Source organism: Lucilia cuprina, chromosome 4 (genome assembly GCF_022045245.1).
Source record: "Lucilia cuprina isolate Lc7/37 chromosome 4, ASM2204524v1, whole genome shotgun sequence".
NCBI lineage: Eukaryota > Metazoa > Arthropoda > Insecta > Diptera > Calliphoridae > Lucilia > Lucilia cuprina.
Window position 1 is genome coordinate 32717083 of NC_060952.1, and position 18992 is coordinate 32736074.

The window sequence follows — 18992 nt, forward strand, 5'->3', positions numbered from 1 at the left end:
TCTTTAGAATGCTAATGATATCGAGTTGTGTGGAAAGGAGCAAACAGAAAACAAAACTAAGCTTGAAGATAAAAAAAGCATTTTATTAAAAAATATTTGATAAATTATTTAATTTAATTAGGCGTATTAGTGCTAACATATTGTATTAATAAATTAAAGTTTATTTAATTAAAATTTTTTTTTTTATAAATAGAAACTTTATAAACAGTGATTAAATAATTTAAAATTTAAATTTTTAAACATAAAGTTAATCATAATTTAAAATCCTAGTTTTATAGACTTTAATAAGAAAATTAAATGGGGCAAAAATGTTTCCCAAAGATAAGATTTAACATTTTGTGTTTAAAATTTTTTAGGCTTCAAAAGGAATTTGCCTCATTAAGATATTACCGCTCTTCTTGCTCACAAACTATAAAAACGTGTGTTTGCTCATCTTACACTTCTGACACATTACATATTTAGAACACAGACAATATGATGACAACGCTGTAATACTCTCGGTGATTTTAACCGTTCCATTTTTATTATTACTTAAAATTACCATTTTAACTTAAATTGTTTACCAAGCTCTTCTAAGTTTATGACAATTTTTGTCGTTGTTATCCTTTCCATCACAAGCGTCATCAGGGTTTAATCGTTGCTAAGGGTAGACCCAGTCGTAGTTATTTTGTTGCTATTGGGAAAACAAAGTCAAAAAGTGGTACTTAAAATATGTTTGTTTATTTATTTTCTTTTTTTTTTACTTTATTGTATGTACTTTCCTTCTTACCTTTTGGCAAAAACTTATATAGATGGAGGCAATAAAAAGGTCGTATAAAATTTATTAATTGTGAGAGAGGGAGGAATTGCTATACATAATGATATAGAAAATTTTAATTAAAATATTTTTAAATTTTTAAAGATGACCATAATTGTTGTAAAAACTAAAACTTTCGATTTCTAAAAAAAATATTGAAATTTTTTTATATATGGTAAATTTACCAATTTTTTTTTTTTTTTGAACAAGTATGGACCAATTCTCATATAACTCGGTAGAGGGATTTGTGTTCATAAAAAAACTTTCTTATGTCGATTTTTAGCGCTATACTCGTACTATCAAACCAGTAGTTAGCGTTAAAGTCATTTTTTAATGGGGACCTTATATGGGGGTAGGGTTAATAATGGATCGATCTCCATAAAATTAGGTAAATAGATTTTTGTTCGTAAGAAACTTACTTTTATCGTATTTCAGCGCTAAACTCGAATTTTTAAGTCAGATTTGGGCGATAAAGCCTTTTTTGGAGAGGTAGGGTAAATTATGGACCGATCCTCGTAAAATTTGACTCATATAAGACTTATTTATGCCGAATTTCTTTGCTCTATCCTATTTAAAAAAAAGATAAGACTATAAACGTGGACCGATATTGCCCATTTTTAATATCAAACCCATACGAAATATTTGTGAAAATTTCAACTCTATAGGACTTTTTTGCGTTCGGACTCTACCGTGCTTTCAAAAGACACATAGACGGACAGACAATATACCCCCCATCTTTTTTGATGGTGGGTAAAAAAATAGTTTATCGATTTTTTTTATAAATCGAAAACTATCTTTTAAAAATCAAACATTTTTGCAAAGATAATTTATTTGAAAAATTTCTATAAAAATAGAAAGTATCAAAAAATATCTCTAAAAAACAAATATTAAAAAAAATAAATTTTAATCAACATTATGGTGTCATGAAAGTGGCACCAAGGTGAAGAAATAGCTATCTGAACTGGGTAAATAGGTAAAATGTTACACTCATTTGAATCAAACCCTGTTGGAACAAAATATCCAACTTTGATCCCAGTAAAGTGCGGCCGTTCTTGACGAATAGAGCCTTCTATATGTGTAAAAGGAATTTAAGGATAATTTTTATTTTAAAATTTCAAATGGGGCGAAGTGCCACGCCCACATCCAAAATAAGAATTAAAAGTAGCAAATCTCAAAAAATTTAACAGTTAGAGTCCTTAAATATTTAATAGACAACTTAGTCCATTATATAAGGCGTATAGGGCACCTCCCCTATAAGTGTAGTATCAACATAAATAATTTTAACAAAATATATCTAGACTAGCAATAGGAGGCGAGTCACCTCCCATATTAATTAAATAAAAAAGTTCTTTCATTAGGGATATTCAATTAAATGCAAATGTTCGTATATCTGAGAACCTACTTTCTACATGAATAGAAAACAAAAATTCGCATGTCTGGGAAATTGTTAGAGTTAGAATGAAATTTTGCCCGTCAAAATTTACGGGATAGGATTAGAGGGAGCGGGGTACCTTCCCTATGAATTAAATTCAAAAAATCGTATATATGAGAAACTATTAGAGCTAGAATTCTTTGACAATTGCACGAAGAACTTTGTCATTAATGTGAACATGTTTCAATAGAACATTAGCACTTCCATATGTATTAAATAAAAAAAATCGTTAAACGTTTACGTTCAAGAAATGGAGACCTTGCGTCAGGTATTTCTAAATTTTAAATAGAGCAATGGCACCTCAATATTTATTAAATACAAAAATTCGTTAAAATTCTCTATTACGATGCGTCAACGTTCAAGTAATCGAGACTTTTTGTCAGGTTTTATTAAATTTTCTATTTGTACTTTTTTCATGGTATTTCTGTCATAACAATAAAGAAATGTTTGTACTTTTTTGTTGTTAAAGCAAATTTTATTTCTATTTTTATAGGCATATCTCACAGCGTCGACTGAAATGCAAAAAGTGCAAAAGGGCCCTTTAGACGATCATACTTTAAGCACGTAATGTCTTATGAAGGAGTAAAATGTATCCTTTGCGCTTGATAAAAAAGAGAAAAATGTCGTATGATTTATATTTGTTTGTGTTTAAATGATTTGTATTAAACAAAAGAAAAGTAAGAAAGTAGCTGTTTCACTTTTTTTGTATGTGTTTATATTAAAATACATCCCTGATCTAATGTGACTTGCTTGGTTTTTTATATTTTCTCTCAATGTGTGATGGTTTTCAATACCATCCGTACTCTTCTACACAAATTTTTGACAGATTATATTACTTGGGTGCTAGTGTATAGGGGATTAGTAGCATTTCAACATTTCAGTTCTTTATAATTGTTAGTTTTACGTATAAAACGTTATTTCATTTTGAGTTTCACATTACGACTTTTTACATTTCAGTTGGCCAAAGCTTTGTAGCAGGTTTGGTAAATCGAATTTTCAAGCTGTACAAAACCGAATTTAAAAGTGTACTTTTTTGTGTCAGATTGTACCAAAGCTATATTTTTGCAAAATTTATATCAATGTAGAACTAAAACATTTTAAAACGACTTTTTCATTCAGTAAACTAATCAATATTTCTAGTCAATGTACTTGTCTAATGACAAGACAATAAACTAATTCTAGTTAAAGGTACTTAAAAAGTATAGATTAGTCATTAGACAAGTCAAGTATTTAAGACCATTTAGTCAATAGACTAGTTCTCAGACTGGTCTATTGCCTCTCCACGGAATTGAGGATTGAGTAATCTATAAACTAGACATAATACTAGTCTAAAGAATAGCCTATATTCTACTACAAAGGATAGACAACCAATCGCGAAAAACGTAAAACTAAAAAGTACTCTCCAGTATTCATTACAATATCTTCTTCCGAAGTGTATTAAAGATTTAATCGAAATCGATGGTTGTTTAAACTTTGTTTTAAAATATAATTTTTTAATAATAATTCCATATTTTAAAATTGTACAAAATGGGTCATTGGTGTACTATTGTACACTGAAAATAATCCATGCTCAACTTTACGAAAAAAAAATCGTAACATCTATTTTCGTAATATTTACAAAAATTTCGTGTATAATACGAAATATTATTTAATAAAACCCTTTTCTATTTTTACGAAAGTACGAAAACCTTTCGTAATATTTTTTTCTTAAATTTTAGCGAAATTAAACATAATGATATTAATTATATTATGATTAAATAAAATTAAAACATTTTTATAAAATTTAAGAAAAAGTATAATATTATTCTCGAATTATTTTCATAAAAAAAAAATTGAAAATTCGTGTGGAGAATAATTTTGAACTAAAATTAGAAAAAAATGTTTGAATAAATTAATATTTCGTAAATTTTACGATATTTATTCAAAATTTCCTTTTTTCAATTTATGTAAATTAATTTTTTCAAGAATATTTTGCATTATACCAAAAAAAATTTTACAATTTCGTATATATTACGAAAGAATTTCGTGGTGCGAAACAACGAACGATTCGTACAATGTATGACATTTTTCGTATATATTAGGCATGGATTTTTTTCAGTGTACTTTTAAAGATCGAGTTGTACCAATAAAAGTACAATTGTACCAATTTTACCAACTCAGCTATGTAGGAAATATTTTTATATTAAGCTTTTGAAAAATTCCAAAATTAAAATTTTCCTTTTTATCTTTTTATATACAGTTCTTGTTTAAATGAACCTTTTTAAGAAACATTTTATATATTTTATTTATTGTTTTAAACATTTCATTGTGATTATTATGTAAATTTTCCGCATATTATTATTTTCGCCTATAATATGTGAAGAATTTTTTATAGCTAAAAAGTTAAAATATGTAATCAAATTTTCTAATATTTTTGTTTTGATCTTTTCTTTTGCAGGTGGTTCCGATAGCAATAAAGGAAAGAGTAAAAAATGGCGAAAAATTCTTCAGTTTCCCCACATATCACAGTGTATACACCTGAAAGACAAATTAGGTATGTATTTTTATTTTTTTGACAAAACATCGAAGTATAATATTTATAATTTTACTCTTGCAAATTTTTATTGTACAAAATTACCTAGACAACGACTTAACAAGACTTTTTACTCTCCTTGCAGGCAGTGTAAACATGGCAATTACAATTCCTTAAACTTTTAATATATTCACTCTTTTATTTTCAGATATAAGCTACGGCTATGTCATAGACCAACAGCCAATTGGACGCGAACTGTTTCGGCAGTTTTGTGAAAGTAAAAGACCCCTATACTTTCGTTATATATCATTTTTAGATCAAGTCCAAAAGTAAGTGTAAATGCTCCCTAGAGCAAGGTATTTACAAATCATCTTTTCTTTTCAAGTATGAACAAATTTCCTCTCAATCCATTTTTTAGATATGAAGTAGAATATGATGAACATCGTCTGACAATAGCACAAGATATTGGCAGTAGATTTTTAGATATTGATGCACCCTCATCATTGGACACATTAAATAATGGCAATACGGTAGAAGGTGCTGACAACGATGATGGCATTGAGAATGATGCCGATGATGCCATTAATGATGAGAGTATTGAAAAACAGCGTGAGAATCAAACAACCACCTCAATTGAAATGGAAAATATCAATACAACGCCAACAGCAGCAACAAATCCTGTAGAGACTGAAATATATAACAATACCACCGCCAATAATACCAGTAGTAGTTGTAGCAACAATCATAAACATTTTCAACATCACAATGGTGATGAACATGGTGGATCTTCCGGTGTCACTTACGATGGTGATGGTGGAGGTGGCGGTGGTGGGAGTAATAATGATGAAGGCGGTGGTGTTAGTAGTGAGACAACAATGATTGCCAAGTTAAATGGCAATTCGACTAAACCACCTTTATCAGCCTCCGATGAATTTGTTTTAGACATTTTAAATGATGATCTCATTTCACGGGTACGCAGTAAAATTAACAGTGGCAGTAAAGAACTGTTTGAACCATGTGTCAAGGCCGTTAAAGCATTTCTAGCTGGTGAACCATTCCAAGAATTTGAAACTTCAATGTATTTTCATCGGTAAGTAATTGAACGTTTGATAAATGAATAGATAGATAGATAGATAGATAGATAGATAGATAGATAGATAGATAGATAGATAGATAGATAGATAGATAGATAGATAGATAGATAGATAGATAGATAGATAGATAGATAGATAGATAGATAGATAGATAGATAGATAGATAGATAGATAGATAGATAGATAGATAGATAGATAGATAGATAGATAGATAGATAGATAGATAGATAGATAGATAGATAGATAGATAGATAGATAGATAGATATACGACTGAAGCTTAAATAGTGATATTTTAGATACTTTTTCGTCATTGCTCTGTTACTATGTATTTAAACACTACTTTTAAAATTAAATTTTATAAACAAAACGACAATGACATTTAAGTAAATATGAAATATTATCAAACATAAATATAAAAAATATCTATTTTATTCTCATCTTGTTTTATTTGCAATTATAACTACGTAAAGGGGTTTCCCAGTGAAAATATTTTTAAACAACTGTATAAACAATAAAAAAAATTATACGATTAAAAAAATATTTCAACTAAAAGTTATTTATTATTGAATTAAAAGACAAAAACTTAACAGCAACTCATGTCAAAAAATGTTATAAACAATTTATGACTACTAAAGTAACGTACACTTGAAAACGTTTTTTATGTTGATTTATTAATTTTTTATTTAACTTTTTTTCGATATATTAATGTAAAATCTCATGTAAATATATTTATTTAATTTACCAACAGTTACCTACAATGGAAATGGCTGGAGGCACAACCCATAACATATAAAACATTTCGTATGTATCGTGTTTTGGGTAAAGGTGGTTTTGGCGAAGTATGTGCATGTCAGGTGAGTACTTTTGCCAGTAACTTTAATGTTCTTTTTAAGCCTTTGGGGGTTTTAAGAGACAAAAAATGTATAGATGGTAAAATTTGGTAATTTGTTTAGCAGTAAAATGAAAACTCAGAGGAAAGATTTTTTGTTTAAATATGTGTATAAATATTTATTAAGTTAGTATTGTTTATTTTAATTATTAAAGTGTTATAGAATCAAATAGCTTTTTGTAAGAAGTATTAAATTTATAATTTGTCTTATTATTTTTTTATATAGAAAAATTAAATTTAAAGAATTATAACTATTTGTTGATCTAAATGCATTTTAATGAAATTTGGTATGCACAAAGAGGAGGTGTTGTCGAGTTTAGGTTTTAAATTTGGACCTTATAGGACAACCAGGGACCCGGCGGGGCGTCCTCAAATTAGGACACCTCGGCTATGTTAAATTTTTAAAACGATCGTATTTCTTAATTTGAGTTCCGATTAAAAAAAATTCGTATATAGAGTCTCCTCATCGGGCCCCTGGTTGGACTATAATATTTGATTCATAAAAAGTATAACATTTCAATTATCAATTATTTTGCCCTGTAAATATATAAATGTACTCCAAGATCTATAGAAGTGTAATTTTTTAAATTTGTCCTCTAATTGGGTTTTGTGTATTGTATCTGCAAATAAAACAAGTTCGATTTCTATATTCGGCAGTGCCGAATCTTATATACCCTTCACCAAGTATGTTTTAAAAACAGTTTTTATTTATTTTGTATCTCTGTTATGTTACACATGTTACACATAACATACACACAAACTAATATAAACTGTAGCAGAAAGAAATATTAACCGTTGTACTGTACTACCACCGTTAAACTGTATTACCACCCTCAAACAAATATGAGCTGTATTACCAACCGATTACTGCTTTATCTCCTTGTTGTTTTTTTATGCTTTATTTATAATTTGTTGAGGAAATTTTTAGAGGTAGTCTCAGATTTTTACCTATATCTCAGTTATTTATAGACCGATTTTGCTGATTTTCAATAGGAAACTTCTCGAAAGCATGTCTGACAGAATTATTGAAGATTTGGATCTTGAAGATATCTGGAGTCTTCAGAAAATTGATTTCAACAGACAGACGGACATGGCTTAATCGAATCCGCTATCTATAAGGATCCAGAATATATATAATTTATAGGGTCGGAAAATTATATAATAACACGATTCTGATTATATAACTCTTAATATATTATATTTATAGAAAGAATTTTTAACTCAAATCTTTTTCAACAACAGGTACGTGCCACTGGAAAAATGTATGCTTGTAAAAAATTGGAAAAGAAACGTATTAAAAAACGTAAAGGCGAATCGATGGTCTTAACGGAGAAACAAATTTTACAGAAAATAAATTCCCGTTTTGTGGTTAATCTGGCATATGCGTATGAGACAAAGGATGCTTTATGTTTGGTACTAACCATTATGAATGGTAAGTATAATTTAAATTAAAAAATTATTACAAAAATTTATAAAAATATAAAAAATATAGACTTTATCAATATTTACTTAAATTTAAGAAAAAAATTCATATTTTGTTTTTCTTTTATTTAATTTTGCCTAAAGATATGCCATATATTTTTATTAAACTTATCTCCTTGATTTATACACATTTTGATGTTTTTTTTTATTTTCTGTATTGTTGTGTGTGTGTGTGAGACTATATCCTTGAATAATGTTATTTACTTTATCATTGTTTTCTTTTTAATATTTCATCTCAATTTTAAATTAAATATTTTGTTATAAAACACCTAAAGCATATTTAAATTGTATACTGTCCTTGCTTTAAGGCGGGATTTTTAGGTTTAATATTTCATGAATATTGTTTAGGTTTCAAATTTCAATTAAATTTTTTATGGAGATAAACAAAAAAATATCCAAATGTAATTAGAAGTTAAAAGTAATTTATTAAATAAATTATTAAAATTTTTTAAAGTAGTTAATAGAAAATATAACCACAAAATCCTAATTAAGGGTTTTTAACAAACTCTATCCAATTGCATTCCATAATCATAAATTTAATATTTTTTCTCAACAAATTTCAGGTGGCGATCTAAAGTTTCACATTTACAATATGGGCGGTGATCCTGGTTTTGAAATGGTACGAGCACGATTTTATGCCGCCGAAGTTGTTTGCGGTCTAGAGCATTTACATCAACAGGGTATAGTTTATAGAGATTGTAAACCTGAAAATATATTACTCGATGATCATGGTCATGTAAGAATTTCCGATTTGGGTTTAGCTGTTGAAATTGATGGTGAAATGGTGAGAGGACGTGTAGGAACAGTGGGTAAGTTAATGATTATAAATGATTTAAACATAAATCATATTAATTATTATTTTTAGGTTATATGGCACCCGAAGTTATAGACAATGAAAAATACTCATTTTCTCCGGATTGGTTTAGTTTTGGTTGTCTGCTGTATGAAATGATTGAGGGTCAGGCACCATTTAGAGCGCGCAAAGAAAAAGTCAAAAGAGAAGAAGTCGATAGACGAGTTAAAGTATGTTATAAAATATTTGTATTATAGTTTATTTAATATAAATTTAATTTCTATTGGATTTAATAGGAGGATCCTGAAAAATATTCTAGTAAATTTAATGATGAAGCCAGATCCTTATGCCAACAGTTGCTAGCTAAATCGATAAAACTACGTTTAGGCTGTCGTAATGGTCGTTTTGGTGCTAGGGAAGTTAAATTGCATCCCTTTTTTAATTGTATCAATTGGAAACGTTTAGAGGCTGGTATGGTTGAACCACCATTTGTACCAGATGTAAGTAGTAGTGTGCAATCTTTAACAGATTCTTTTATATAGACAAGAATATGAACAAGACTATAGACTATAATCTGACAGGACTGTATAAAGACTAGACTATAGACTAGACTAGCCTATAGACTAGACTATAAACTATAGATTAGACAATAGACTACACTATAGAATAGACTATAGACTAGACTATAGACATGACTATGGACTAGACTATAAACCAGACTATAGACTAGACTGTAGACTAGACTAGACTGTAGACGAGACTGTTGACTAGACTTCAGACAAGACTATAGACAAGTCTATAGACTAGACTATAGACTGGACAATATACTAGATTATAGACTAGGCTATAGACTAGACTATATACTAGACTACAGACTAGACTATAGACTAGACAATATACTAGACTATAGACTAGACTATAGACTATACTATAGACTAGACTATAGACTAGACTATAGACAAGACTATAGACTAGACTATAGACTAGACTATAGACAAGACTACAGACTAGACTACAGACTAGACTATAGACTAGACTATAGACTAGACTATAGACTAGACTACAGACTAGACTATAGACTAGACTATAGACTAGACTATAGACTAGACTATAGACTAGACTATAGACTAGACTATAGACTAGACTATAGACTAGACTATAGACTAGACTATAGGCTAGACTATAGACTAGACTATAGACTAGACTATAGACTAGACTATACTATAGACTATACTATAGACTATACTATAGACTATACTATAGACTAGACTATAGACTAGACAATAGACTAGACTATAGACTGAACTATAGACTAGACTATATACTTGTCTATAGACTAGACTATATACTTGGCTAAAGACTAAACTGGAGTCAACACTACATTGTAGACTATACTATAGACTAGAGTGTAGACTGCTCTATTGACTAATATGTGAACTATAGACGAGACTACAGACTATATTGGACTATATTATAGTCTAAACTGTAGACTGCTCTATTGACTAATATGTGAACTATAGACGAGACTACAGACTATATTGGACTATATTATAGTCTAGACTGTAGACTGCTCTATTGACTAATATGTGAACTATAGACGAGACTACAGACTGTTCTATTGACTACTTTGTGAACTATAAACCGGACTACAGATTGCTCTATTGACTGTTATGTATACTACAGACGCTACTGAATACGAAAATTTTTTAATCGTAACAAATATTTATTAAAATTTCTTTAAAATTTCAGCCACATGCTGTTTATGCCAAAGATGTCTTGGATATCGAACAATTTTCAACAGTAAAAGGTGTGAATATTGATGAATCCGATTCGAATTTTTATACGAAATTCAATACGGGATCTGTGTCAATATCATGGCAAAATGAAATGATGGAAACCGAATGTTTTAGAGAATTAAATGTTTTTGGTCCCGATGATAATCCAACGCCAGATTTACTTATCAATGCCGCACCGCAACCCGATACATCTGGTTGTTTTCCCTTTAGGAGAAAGGTACGATTTAAATATTTATCAATTAAACTTTTGTATTATAGTTTTTAATATTTACAGAAAAAACAACCAGCTAGAACACAACCCATACCCATTCCTGAACATTTATTAACTACTAGTCACAGTGTTAGTTCAACAACCGTTGAAAGCTGATAGAATACAACACTTGCTGCTAAACAAAGCATAACAAAAACTAATTGTCAAAACAACTCTTCAACAACTAAAGTTACTTTAAAAAGCACAAATGATTGAAAAAAAAATCAAGAACATCCGTAGAAAAAACAAAACATCATCATGATCATACTCATCATTTTAATAAATCCATAAGAAACATAATTGCAATTTTTAATTCGATTGAAAAACGCAAACAAATACATATAACACATTACAACTAAACTAACTAACTAAATTAAGAAAATTAAATTTAAACAAAAACAACCAAGTAAGTTGATTTTTAATTTTAATTATTAACTATTTTGTTTATTATTTGTATATTATTATATATTTTTTTAAATTATATATTTAGTACAATAAGCACAAGATATTCTTTAATAAAAAACTGAGTCAATTTTTTATTTTAGCAAACTCAGTTTTTTTTTAATTAGAATTAATTTCATGTGTGTTAGTGTCTGTATATAACATCTATTTTTTATTTATGTATAAATTATATTTTTTATGTACTTTACTTTTTACGCAATTTAAAAAGACTATATAATTTTATTAAAATAAAAACAGATTTTTTTAAAAAATTTTTTAATTAATATAACAAATTTTTATGTTTTTATTGTTATATATATGTAATTGTATGTATAACTTAAAACACAAGTAAAACTACGCATAAAATTATATACTCTAAATTATAAATTTATATATATTTTTCTAAATTTATTTAGTAATTTTAAAGAAATTTGTAAAAAAAACATCCAATATGATTTCAAACAAGAATATTGACAAAAAATACCAACTACTAATGTGTTCGGAATTATAATGTTAAACAATACGTTCAATATTGAGTTCCAAAGTTTTAAAAAGAAAATCTTTACAAAATTCTAAAATAGTAATGGCTAAACTAACCTAAACTAACTATATATTATATTTGTAAAAAGGAAAACTAGAAATTTTTTTGTAGGAAGAGAAAAATTTCTGTAAAGTTTCTATAAATATAGAAAATAGTTCTAGAATGATTAAAAACAAAACTATTTCCGATTATTAAACTGATCTAATGATATCGCCATTACATCTGAAAGCTGATCTGTAGAACATTGTTAATTGACTACTTCTTAAATTACAAATTTGGAACTAGACCGACCACTGAAATATTGTATCGGTTTCAATGAACTGCTTAAGAATATTTCTGGAACTAGTCCATTTATACATAAATTCAATAAATTGGATACTTCTTCCGAAAGAAAACATGAATCGACGTAAAGAAACTAATTTCGAGATTGTTCTGAAAAGGTTAATATGTTCTCTAAAGATTTTCCAGAACTTGTAGAACCAGTATCGACTCGATAACTTTTACACAGAATCTCAGAAACTTCTGAAACTTGTTTCGAGCAACAGAAATATTGATTAAGGAACTAGTTCCATAACTATAACTCACACATTTTTGAAACTCGTTCTATGCAACATTGGTGTGGTTCCCATGAACTTCATAAGAATATTTCAAGAACTAGTTCTTCCACACTATTCACACATATATTGGTAATATACCAGTTTAATGAATTTAATACTAGTTTAGGAAACTAGTTCCATAACTATTACACTGAAACTTTTAAAACTCATTCTGTGCAACATTGTTATGGTTCCCATAAGCTCCTTATGAATATTTAAAGAACTAGTTCTTTCACAATATTCATACATATATTGGTAATACACAGGTTCAATGAATTTAGTTTCGGAACTGTTCTAATCAATTTTCTAAAAACTGGTTTCGAATGATGTAATTTCTAACAAAAATCAGTGATTATGGAACTATTTCCAGAACTATTACACAGAAACTTCTATAACTCGTTCTGTGTAACATTGTTATTGTTACCATGTGCTTCTTAAGAATATTTCTGAAAATAGTTCTTTCACACTATTCATACATGTGTTTCTGAGGAATATTTCAAAAACTAATTCTTTTAAACTATTCACACATACATATATTGGTAATATACAAGTTTAATGAAACTAGTTTCTAAAACACTTGTTGTAAAGGAACTTGTTTCGGAACAGTTCTGAGTGAAACAGTTCTGAGTGAAAACATTTCGAAGAACTAGTTTCGAGAGTGATAAATTTAAAAAAAAAATCAGTGATTAAGGAACTAGTTCCAAAACTATTACGCAAAAACTTCTAAAACTCGTTCTGTGCAACATTGTAATAGTTTCTCCATGAGCTTCTTAAGAATATTTCAAGAACTAGTTCTTTTACACTATTCACACATATATTGGTAATATATAAGTTTAATGAATTTCATACTAGTTTTGAAATACTACACAAACAGCTGTAAAAGAACAAGTTTCGGAACTGTTCTAAGAGAAATCAATTTGTTCCAAGAACTAGTTTCGTGAGTGATAGATTCTAACAAAAATCAGTGATTAAGGTACTAGTTTCGGAATTATATCCTAAAAGGATTGTCGTTATTTCCTCAAACAACAATTTGGTAGAATAATCATCAGATTCAACGCCATGCTTTCTGGAACACATTTTCCTATTTAATATTTATTTTAATTATATTAATCGCTTCTAATATCACACAAAAGTCATAAACAATTAATTCCAGAACCTTTCTGCAGATCCAATATATAGCTTCTTTCGCAACAAGTTTTGCAATATTAATTTCCTTAATAAGAGAAATGGTTCTAATAAAGCTCCATTCATTATTAAGACAATTGATTTCTGAACTGTTTTATAGAAGGAATATTGACTTTCTAAATGCTTTTCTAAAGCTTCTTTAGAACTACTTTCTAGAAAGACAATTCAAATTTAATTACGTGCAGCTTGTGTAATTCGCAGCTGAAATTTTGTTTGGCGAATCATGTCATTCAGTACGTAATTAGGGGTTGAATGATGAATGAGAGCATGAATTACGAATAATTGTACCGTGTGAAGGGGGTATTAGTTTCAACAGTTACAATTTTGAAAAAAAAGACAATTACCAACAAAAATTTAAAATAATCTTAAAACTATTTAAGACTAAGCAAAGAAAAAAAACTAACAAATACAGAAACACTCCTACTAGTTTGAACAATAGGTAAATCAGCTCGTGGCGAAACCCAGATTTAAATGAAATAAGAGAAAACTTTCCAAATCTATAATCCATTCAATTGTAAACTTTTACTTTTTTAGAATTCTGTAACAAAATATAATTTATTCAATTTTATTGTAAACTTTTACATTTTTAGAACTTTGTAACATTTTTCATTTGAACATTATTCAACATTGGCATTTTATAAGATTTTTAAATAATTCCTTTAATTATTATAAAAAAAAAATTGAAAATTACATAAATTTTCTAAAATATCTAAAAGAAAGCATTAAAAACAATTAAAAAAACTTGTGCGCATACATACAAACATACATATTAATTAACATAAGTAAACAAAATGAAACCAATACCATAAATAATTAATAAAAAAAACCCAAACTTAATAAATATAAAAAAATAAATTTAACGCATAAATTGAAAGGTACTAACTATAAATTAATATTATACTTTAGTAAAGTAGAAAAAAAGAAAAACAAAAACGTAAATACCTAAAAAAACTTGAAAAAAATACAAAAAATAATAATTTAAAATTCCATTCATATTGAAAACAATTACATACATATATTCAAAGAAAGATAAAAAAGAAAAAAATATCTTAAATATAAAAAAACCCACATAAATCCAAAGCTCATGAGATGGAAGGCCTCTTCTAAATACATTTACATACTTAGTACATATTCGGTATACAATTACATACATACATATTTGTTTTGTTTAATTTTTTTTTTTCATTTGATTAAGTGTTAATTAATTGTTTTTAGTCATTATATTTATTTTCCTAATACTCCATTTTTATTAAATAAAAAATTTTCAAAAAATTTAAAATAAAATTATTTATAGTTTTTTTTTTTTTTGTTTGAAGTGCCTCCTTATGTTGCAATATTTTAATTAGTTTTATAAACAAAATTACTGTTTATTACTTTTCACTTTTAAAAATAATAAAAAACAGGAAAGAAGAAAGAAGAAAGAAAAACAAAATTTAATTTGTTATTAACCGCTTTTTAATAATTTGTAAATTTTACCTTAGAAGATAAAAAAAAAACAATTTTTTGTATTTTATAAATTTAAACACAAATATATTAATATATTGATTAAAAAAATAAAGAAGAATTAAAAAAAAAACAAAATAATTGTAATGGTAATAACGTAAAAATAATAATAAAACAATATAACAAATATATATAAAACAAGTGTTTATGAAAGATATTTATGAATTATTTAAATTATTTAATGAAATCTTATTTTTAATTTATTTTTATAGATTTTTTTCTGCCACAAATCTATTTAATTTTTTAATTCTCTCATTTTTTTACAGATTAACTTATAAACTAAAAAGAAATATATAGAAAAAAATTTATACCTGTAACCACATTAAAAATATACAAAAAATTGAATGAAAATGTTCACTCCCACAAAACTCCACATTATTTATTATACCACAATGGCGAACGTGTACAATTTGTGACTCTCGTTGTACTTCGTTCCCCTGTATAATGGAGCAAACACTCTGCACCATTATTTTCAAAGCTAACTTCACCAATCATATATTCCGGATTGATGGCAATTCTTAAGATGTATGTTCTATTAGCAGGCAGATTTGTAACATCAACCCATTGACAGTCTAAACCCGTACTGTAAGTATCCCAGCAACCAATTGATATGCCTAGAGTAGAAAAGTATATGTTTATGAATATAAAAAATTGGATATGTGGATAGATAGATAGATAGATAGATAGATAGATAGATAGATAGATAGATAGATAGATAGATAGATAGATAGATAGATAGATAGATAGATAGATAGATAGATAGATAGATAGATAGATAGATAGATAGATAGATAGATAGATAGATAGATAGATAGATAGATAGATAGATAGATAGATATATAGATATACATAAAATCCAAAAAATGATCTCTACATATCTACATTATAGACATTACATCAACTTACCCTGTGTTCTATTGCCGCATGTATACTTGGGAGTTATGCCCGATTTACACGCAGTATCCATTAAACAAAACGATGCCTTATGACCTTGAGCCACCTTCTGATAACTCATATTATATATATCGAATGAAGCAAAAGATTCCATACTATGATAATGATTATGACACTGATGCCACTGCCATTGTTCATAATTAGAATATGGGCTAAAGTCAGCACTGCCAACATTTTCCGCTCGTGTAGTAAAACGTAACAATTTACGCAAAGCTTGTGGCTGTGTGAGTATTATGCGATATGCATCTCGCGATAGACAATTTTCTTCCATTGCGCATGTTAATCTTTGCAATGGCTGCGTATCCAAATAAGCAGACTGTTCAATGTCTTGTATACCCAATGTTAAATCGGACAGTTTCTCCACGCATCTAACGACAGCTACATTTCTATTTGTGGCATTGCAGACTCTCGGATATTGAGATTCGCGAAAACAATCTCTTAAGCTGTGTTCGGTACCACGACATAGAGTACCCACCATATTCCAGGGATATCTATGGCTAGTACCAAACTGTTGTGTTTGATTCGAGAAGGCAGCATAGCCTAAATTTAATTGTTTGCACACAACATTCGCCTCCCGATAACTCCAGTGGGTCGCGCAAACAGTGCCCCAAGTCCTGCCGTAATCGAAACTAACTTCAACTCTACCCTCGCGTATGTGTATCGAGGGACTTACATTATCGAGCCGATTATTTAAACGCAACAACATGTTTCGATAATTAGTTTCAACATTGAGTGGCTGTTTAATTGCAGCATAATCTTAAAGACAAGTCATTTGATTTACTCTAATTTAAACGGAAATCTTCATAAAAGTATATATATTTACCACATTGTGCGTTTTGAAAAATTGCCAGAGTCAGCACAAGAAATAATACGATCATATTTATCCGAATTTTCGGCGGTATTTTTCAACGTGCCATTATTTAAAATCAACTGTTATCTTTTTATATCGGTAAGTGAGTTTTACCATATTATTTATTTTACTCGATATTGTTGTTTCATACATATGTTTCGCAAATTTTGAATTAGGTTAGTAGGTTAATTTTCTCATTGTTATAATCCTAAAGCGTGGAAATATACATCTTTTTTTTAATTTCAAATGAAGACACGATTTAACTTTTATCTGAAGCATTATTGTCTCGTGGAATTAGGAAGCACTATTGCTTTAAAATTATTTCCGATTTAAAATTTTTTCTCTTTTTAAACCAGGGTCGGTTATTGCTAATCTATAATTACAGCTAAAATGGTGCTGAACTGCAACAGAGCTTGAAGTAAATTACAATTGAATTACAGCTTAACTAGATCTGAATTGGAAATAAACTAAAACTGAACTAGAACTAAAGCTGAACTAGAACTGACATAGAATTAAACTAAAACTGAACTAGAACTAAACTAGAACCGAATAAGAACTGAACAAAACTAGAACTTAAGTAGAACTGAATAAGAACTGAACTAAAACTGAACTAGAACTGAACTAAAACTGAACGAGAACTGAACTAGAACTGAACTAGAACTGAACGAGAACTGAACTAGAACTGAACTAGAACTAAACTAGAACGGAACTAGAACTGAACTAGAACTGAACTAGAACTGAACTAGAACTGAACTAGAACTGAACTAGAACTGAACTAGAACTAAACCAGAACTGAACTAGAACTGAACTAGAACTGAACTAGAACTGAACTAGAACTGAACTAGAACTGAACTAGAACTGAACTAGAACTAGAACTGAACTAGATCTAAACTAGAACTAGAACTGAACTAGAACTGAACTAGAACCGAACAAAACTAGAACATAACTAGAACTGAATAAGAACTGAACTTGAATTGAACTTGAACTTAAACTGAACTGAACTGAACTTGAACTGCACTTAAACTGAACTTGAATTGAACTTGAACTGAACTTGAACTGAACTTGAACTGAACTTGAACTGAACTTGAACTAAACTTGAACTGAACTTGAACTGAACTTGAACTGAACTTGAACTGAACTTGAACTGAACTTGAACTGAACTTGAACTGAACTTGAACTGAACTTGAACTGAACTGAACTTGAACTGAACTTGAACTGAACTTGAACTGAACTTGAACTGAACTTGAACTGAACTTGAACTGAACTGAATTGAACTTGAACTGAACTAAACTTGAAATGTACTTAAATTGAAACTGAAATAGAACTGAACAAGAATTGAACAAAAAAACTACACTAGAACTAACCTAGAACCAAACTAGATCTGAACTAAAAGAAATGGACTAAAAATTAATTAGAACTAATCTAGAACCAAACTAGAAGTAAACTAAAATGAAATTGAACTGAACTCGAACTGAACAAAACTAAACTAAAGTAGAACTAAACCAGAACTGGGAATGAACTAAAACTAAATTGTAGAATTAAACTATAACTAGAAATAAACATTATATGACCAGAAGACCACAAATCAAGTCTATATATATCTCAATTAAACGCTTATAGATTCTCTCTTACTAAAATTTATCAAAACTCGATGTTCGCTAAATGTGATTACAGATCGATTGAACGATTATATTCGAAATTTTTTGTGTACAAAATCAATCAATTGATCAAAAATCGATCTCTTCTCCTCAATTAAAGCTTTATTCCCTTCATTTAAAGAATTTTTTCAATATTTTCATTATTCACTTATTGAGAATAAAATTAAATGTGTTTTATTGTACTTAAATTTTAAGCATATTTGTTTTTTTCGATATTTC

General features: G+C 28.3%; 2 protein-coding genes across 4 annotated transcripts in view; one reads left to right on the forward strand and one right to left on the reverse strand.

Annotated features, from left to right (window-relative positions):
* The window catches only part of LOC111682859 (G protein-coupled receptor kinase 2), a 204551-nt gene extending 193156 nt beyond the window's left edge, over nt 1-11395 (forward strand). For 2 of the 3 annotated variants that reach the window (XM_046950442.1, XM_046950443.1), the window contains 10 exons: nt 4666-4761; nt 4949-5069; nt 5126-5830; nt 6584-6689; nt 7967-8156; nt 8770-9015; nt 9072-9229; nt 9296-9499; nt 10749-11012; nt 11070-11395. In XM_046950442.1, the coding sequence (XP_046806398.1) occupies nt 4666-4761; nt 4949-5069; nt 5126-5830; nt 6584-6689; nt 7967-8156; nt 8770-9015; nt 9072-9229; nt 9296-9499; nt 10749-11012; nt 11070-11162 (2183 nt within the window). In that variant the 3' untranslated portion in view covers nt 11163-11395. The remainder of the gene's footprint in view (nt 1-4665; nt 4762-4948; nt 5070-5125; nt 5831-6583; nt 6690-7966; nt 8157-8769; nt 9016-9071; nt 9230-9295; nt 9500-10748; nt 11013-11069) is intronic. The other variant, XM_046950444.1, reaches the window with a different exon arrangement.
* A 4141-nt stretch (nt 11396-15536) lies between these two features.
* On the reverse strand, nt 15537-17222 carry LOC111682858 (protein-lysine 6-oxidase). The gene is made up of 3 exons (XM_023444849.2): nt 17089-17222; nt 16218-17021; nt 15537-15925 (listed from the first exon to the last, which is right to left on the reverse strand). The coding sequence occupies exons 1-3, from the start codon at nt 17141-17143 to the stop codon at nt 15687-15689; spliced, it is 1098 nt and encodes a 365-aa protein (XP_023300617.2). The 5' UTR covers nt 17144-17222; the 3' UTR covers nt 15537-15686.
* Nucleotides 17223-18992: the final 1770 nt, after the last annotated feature.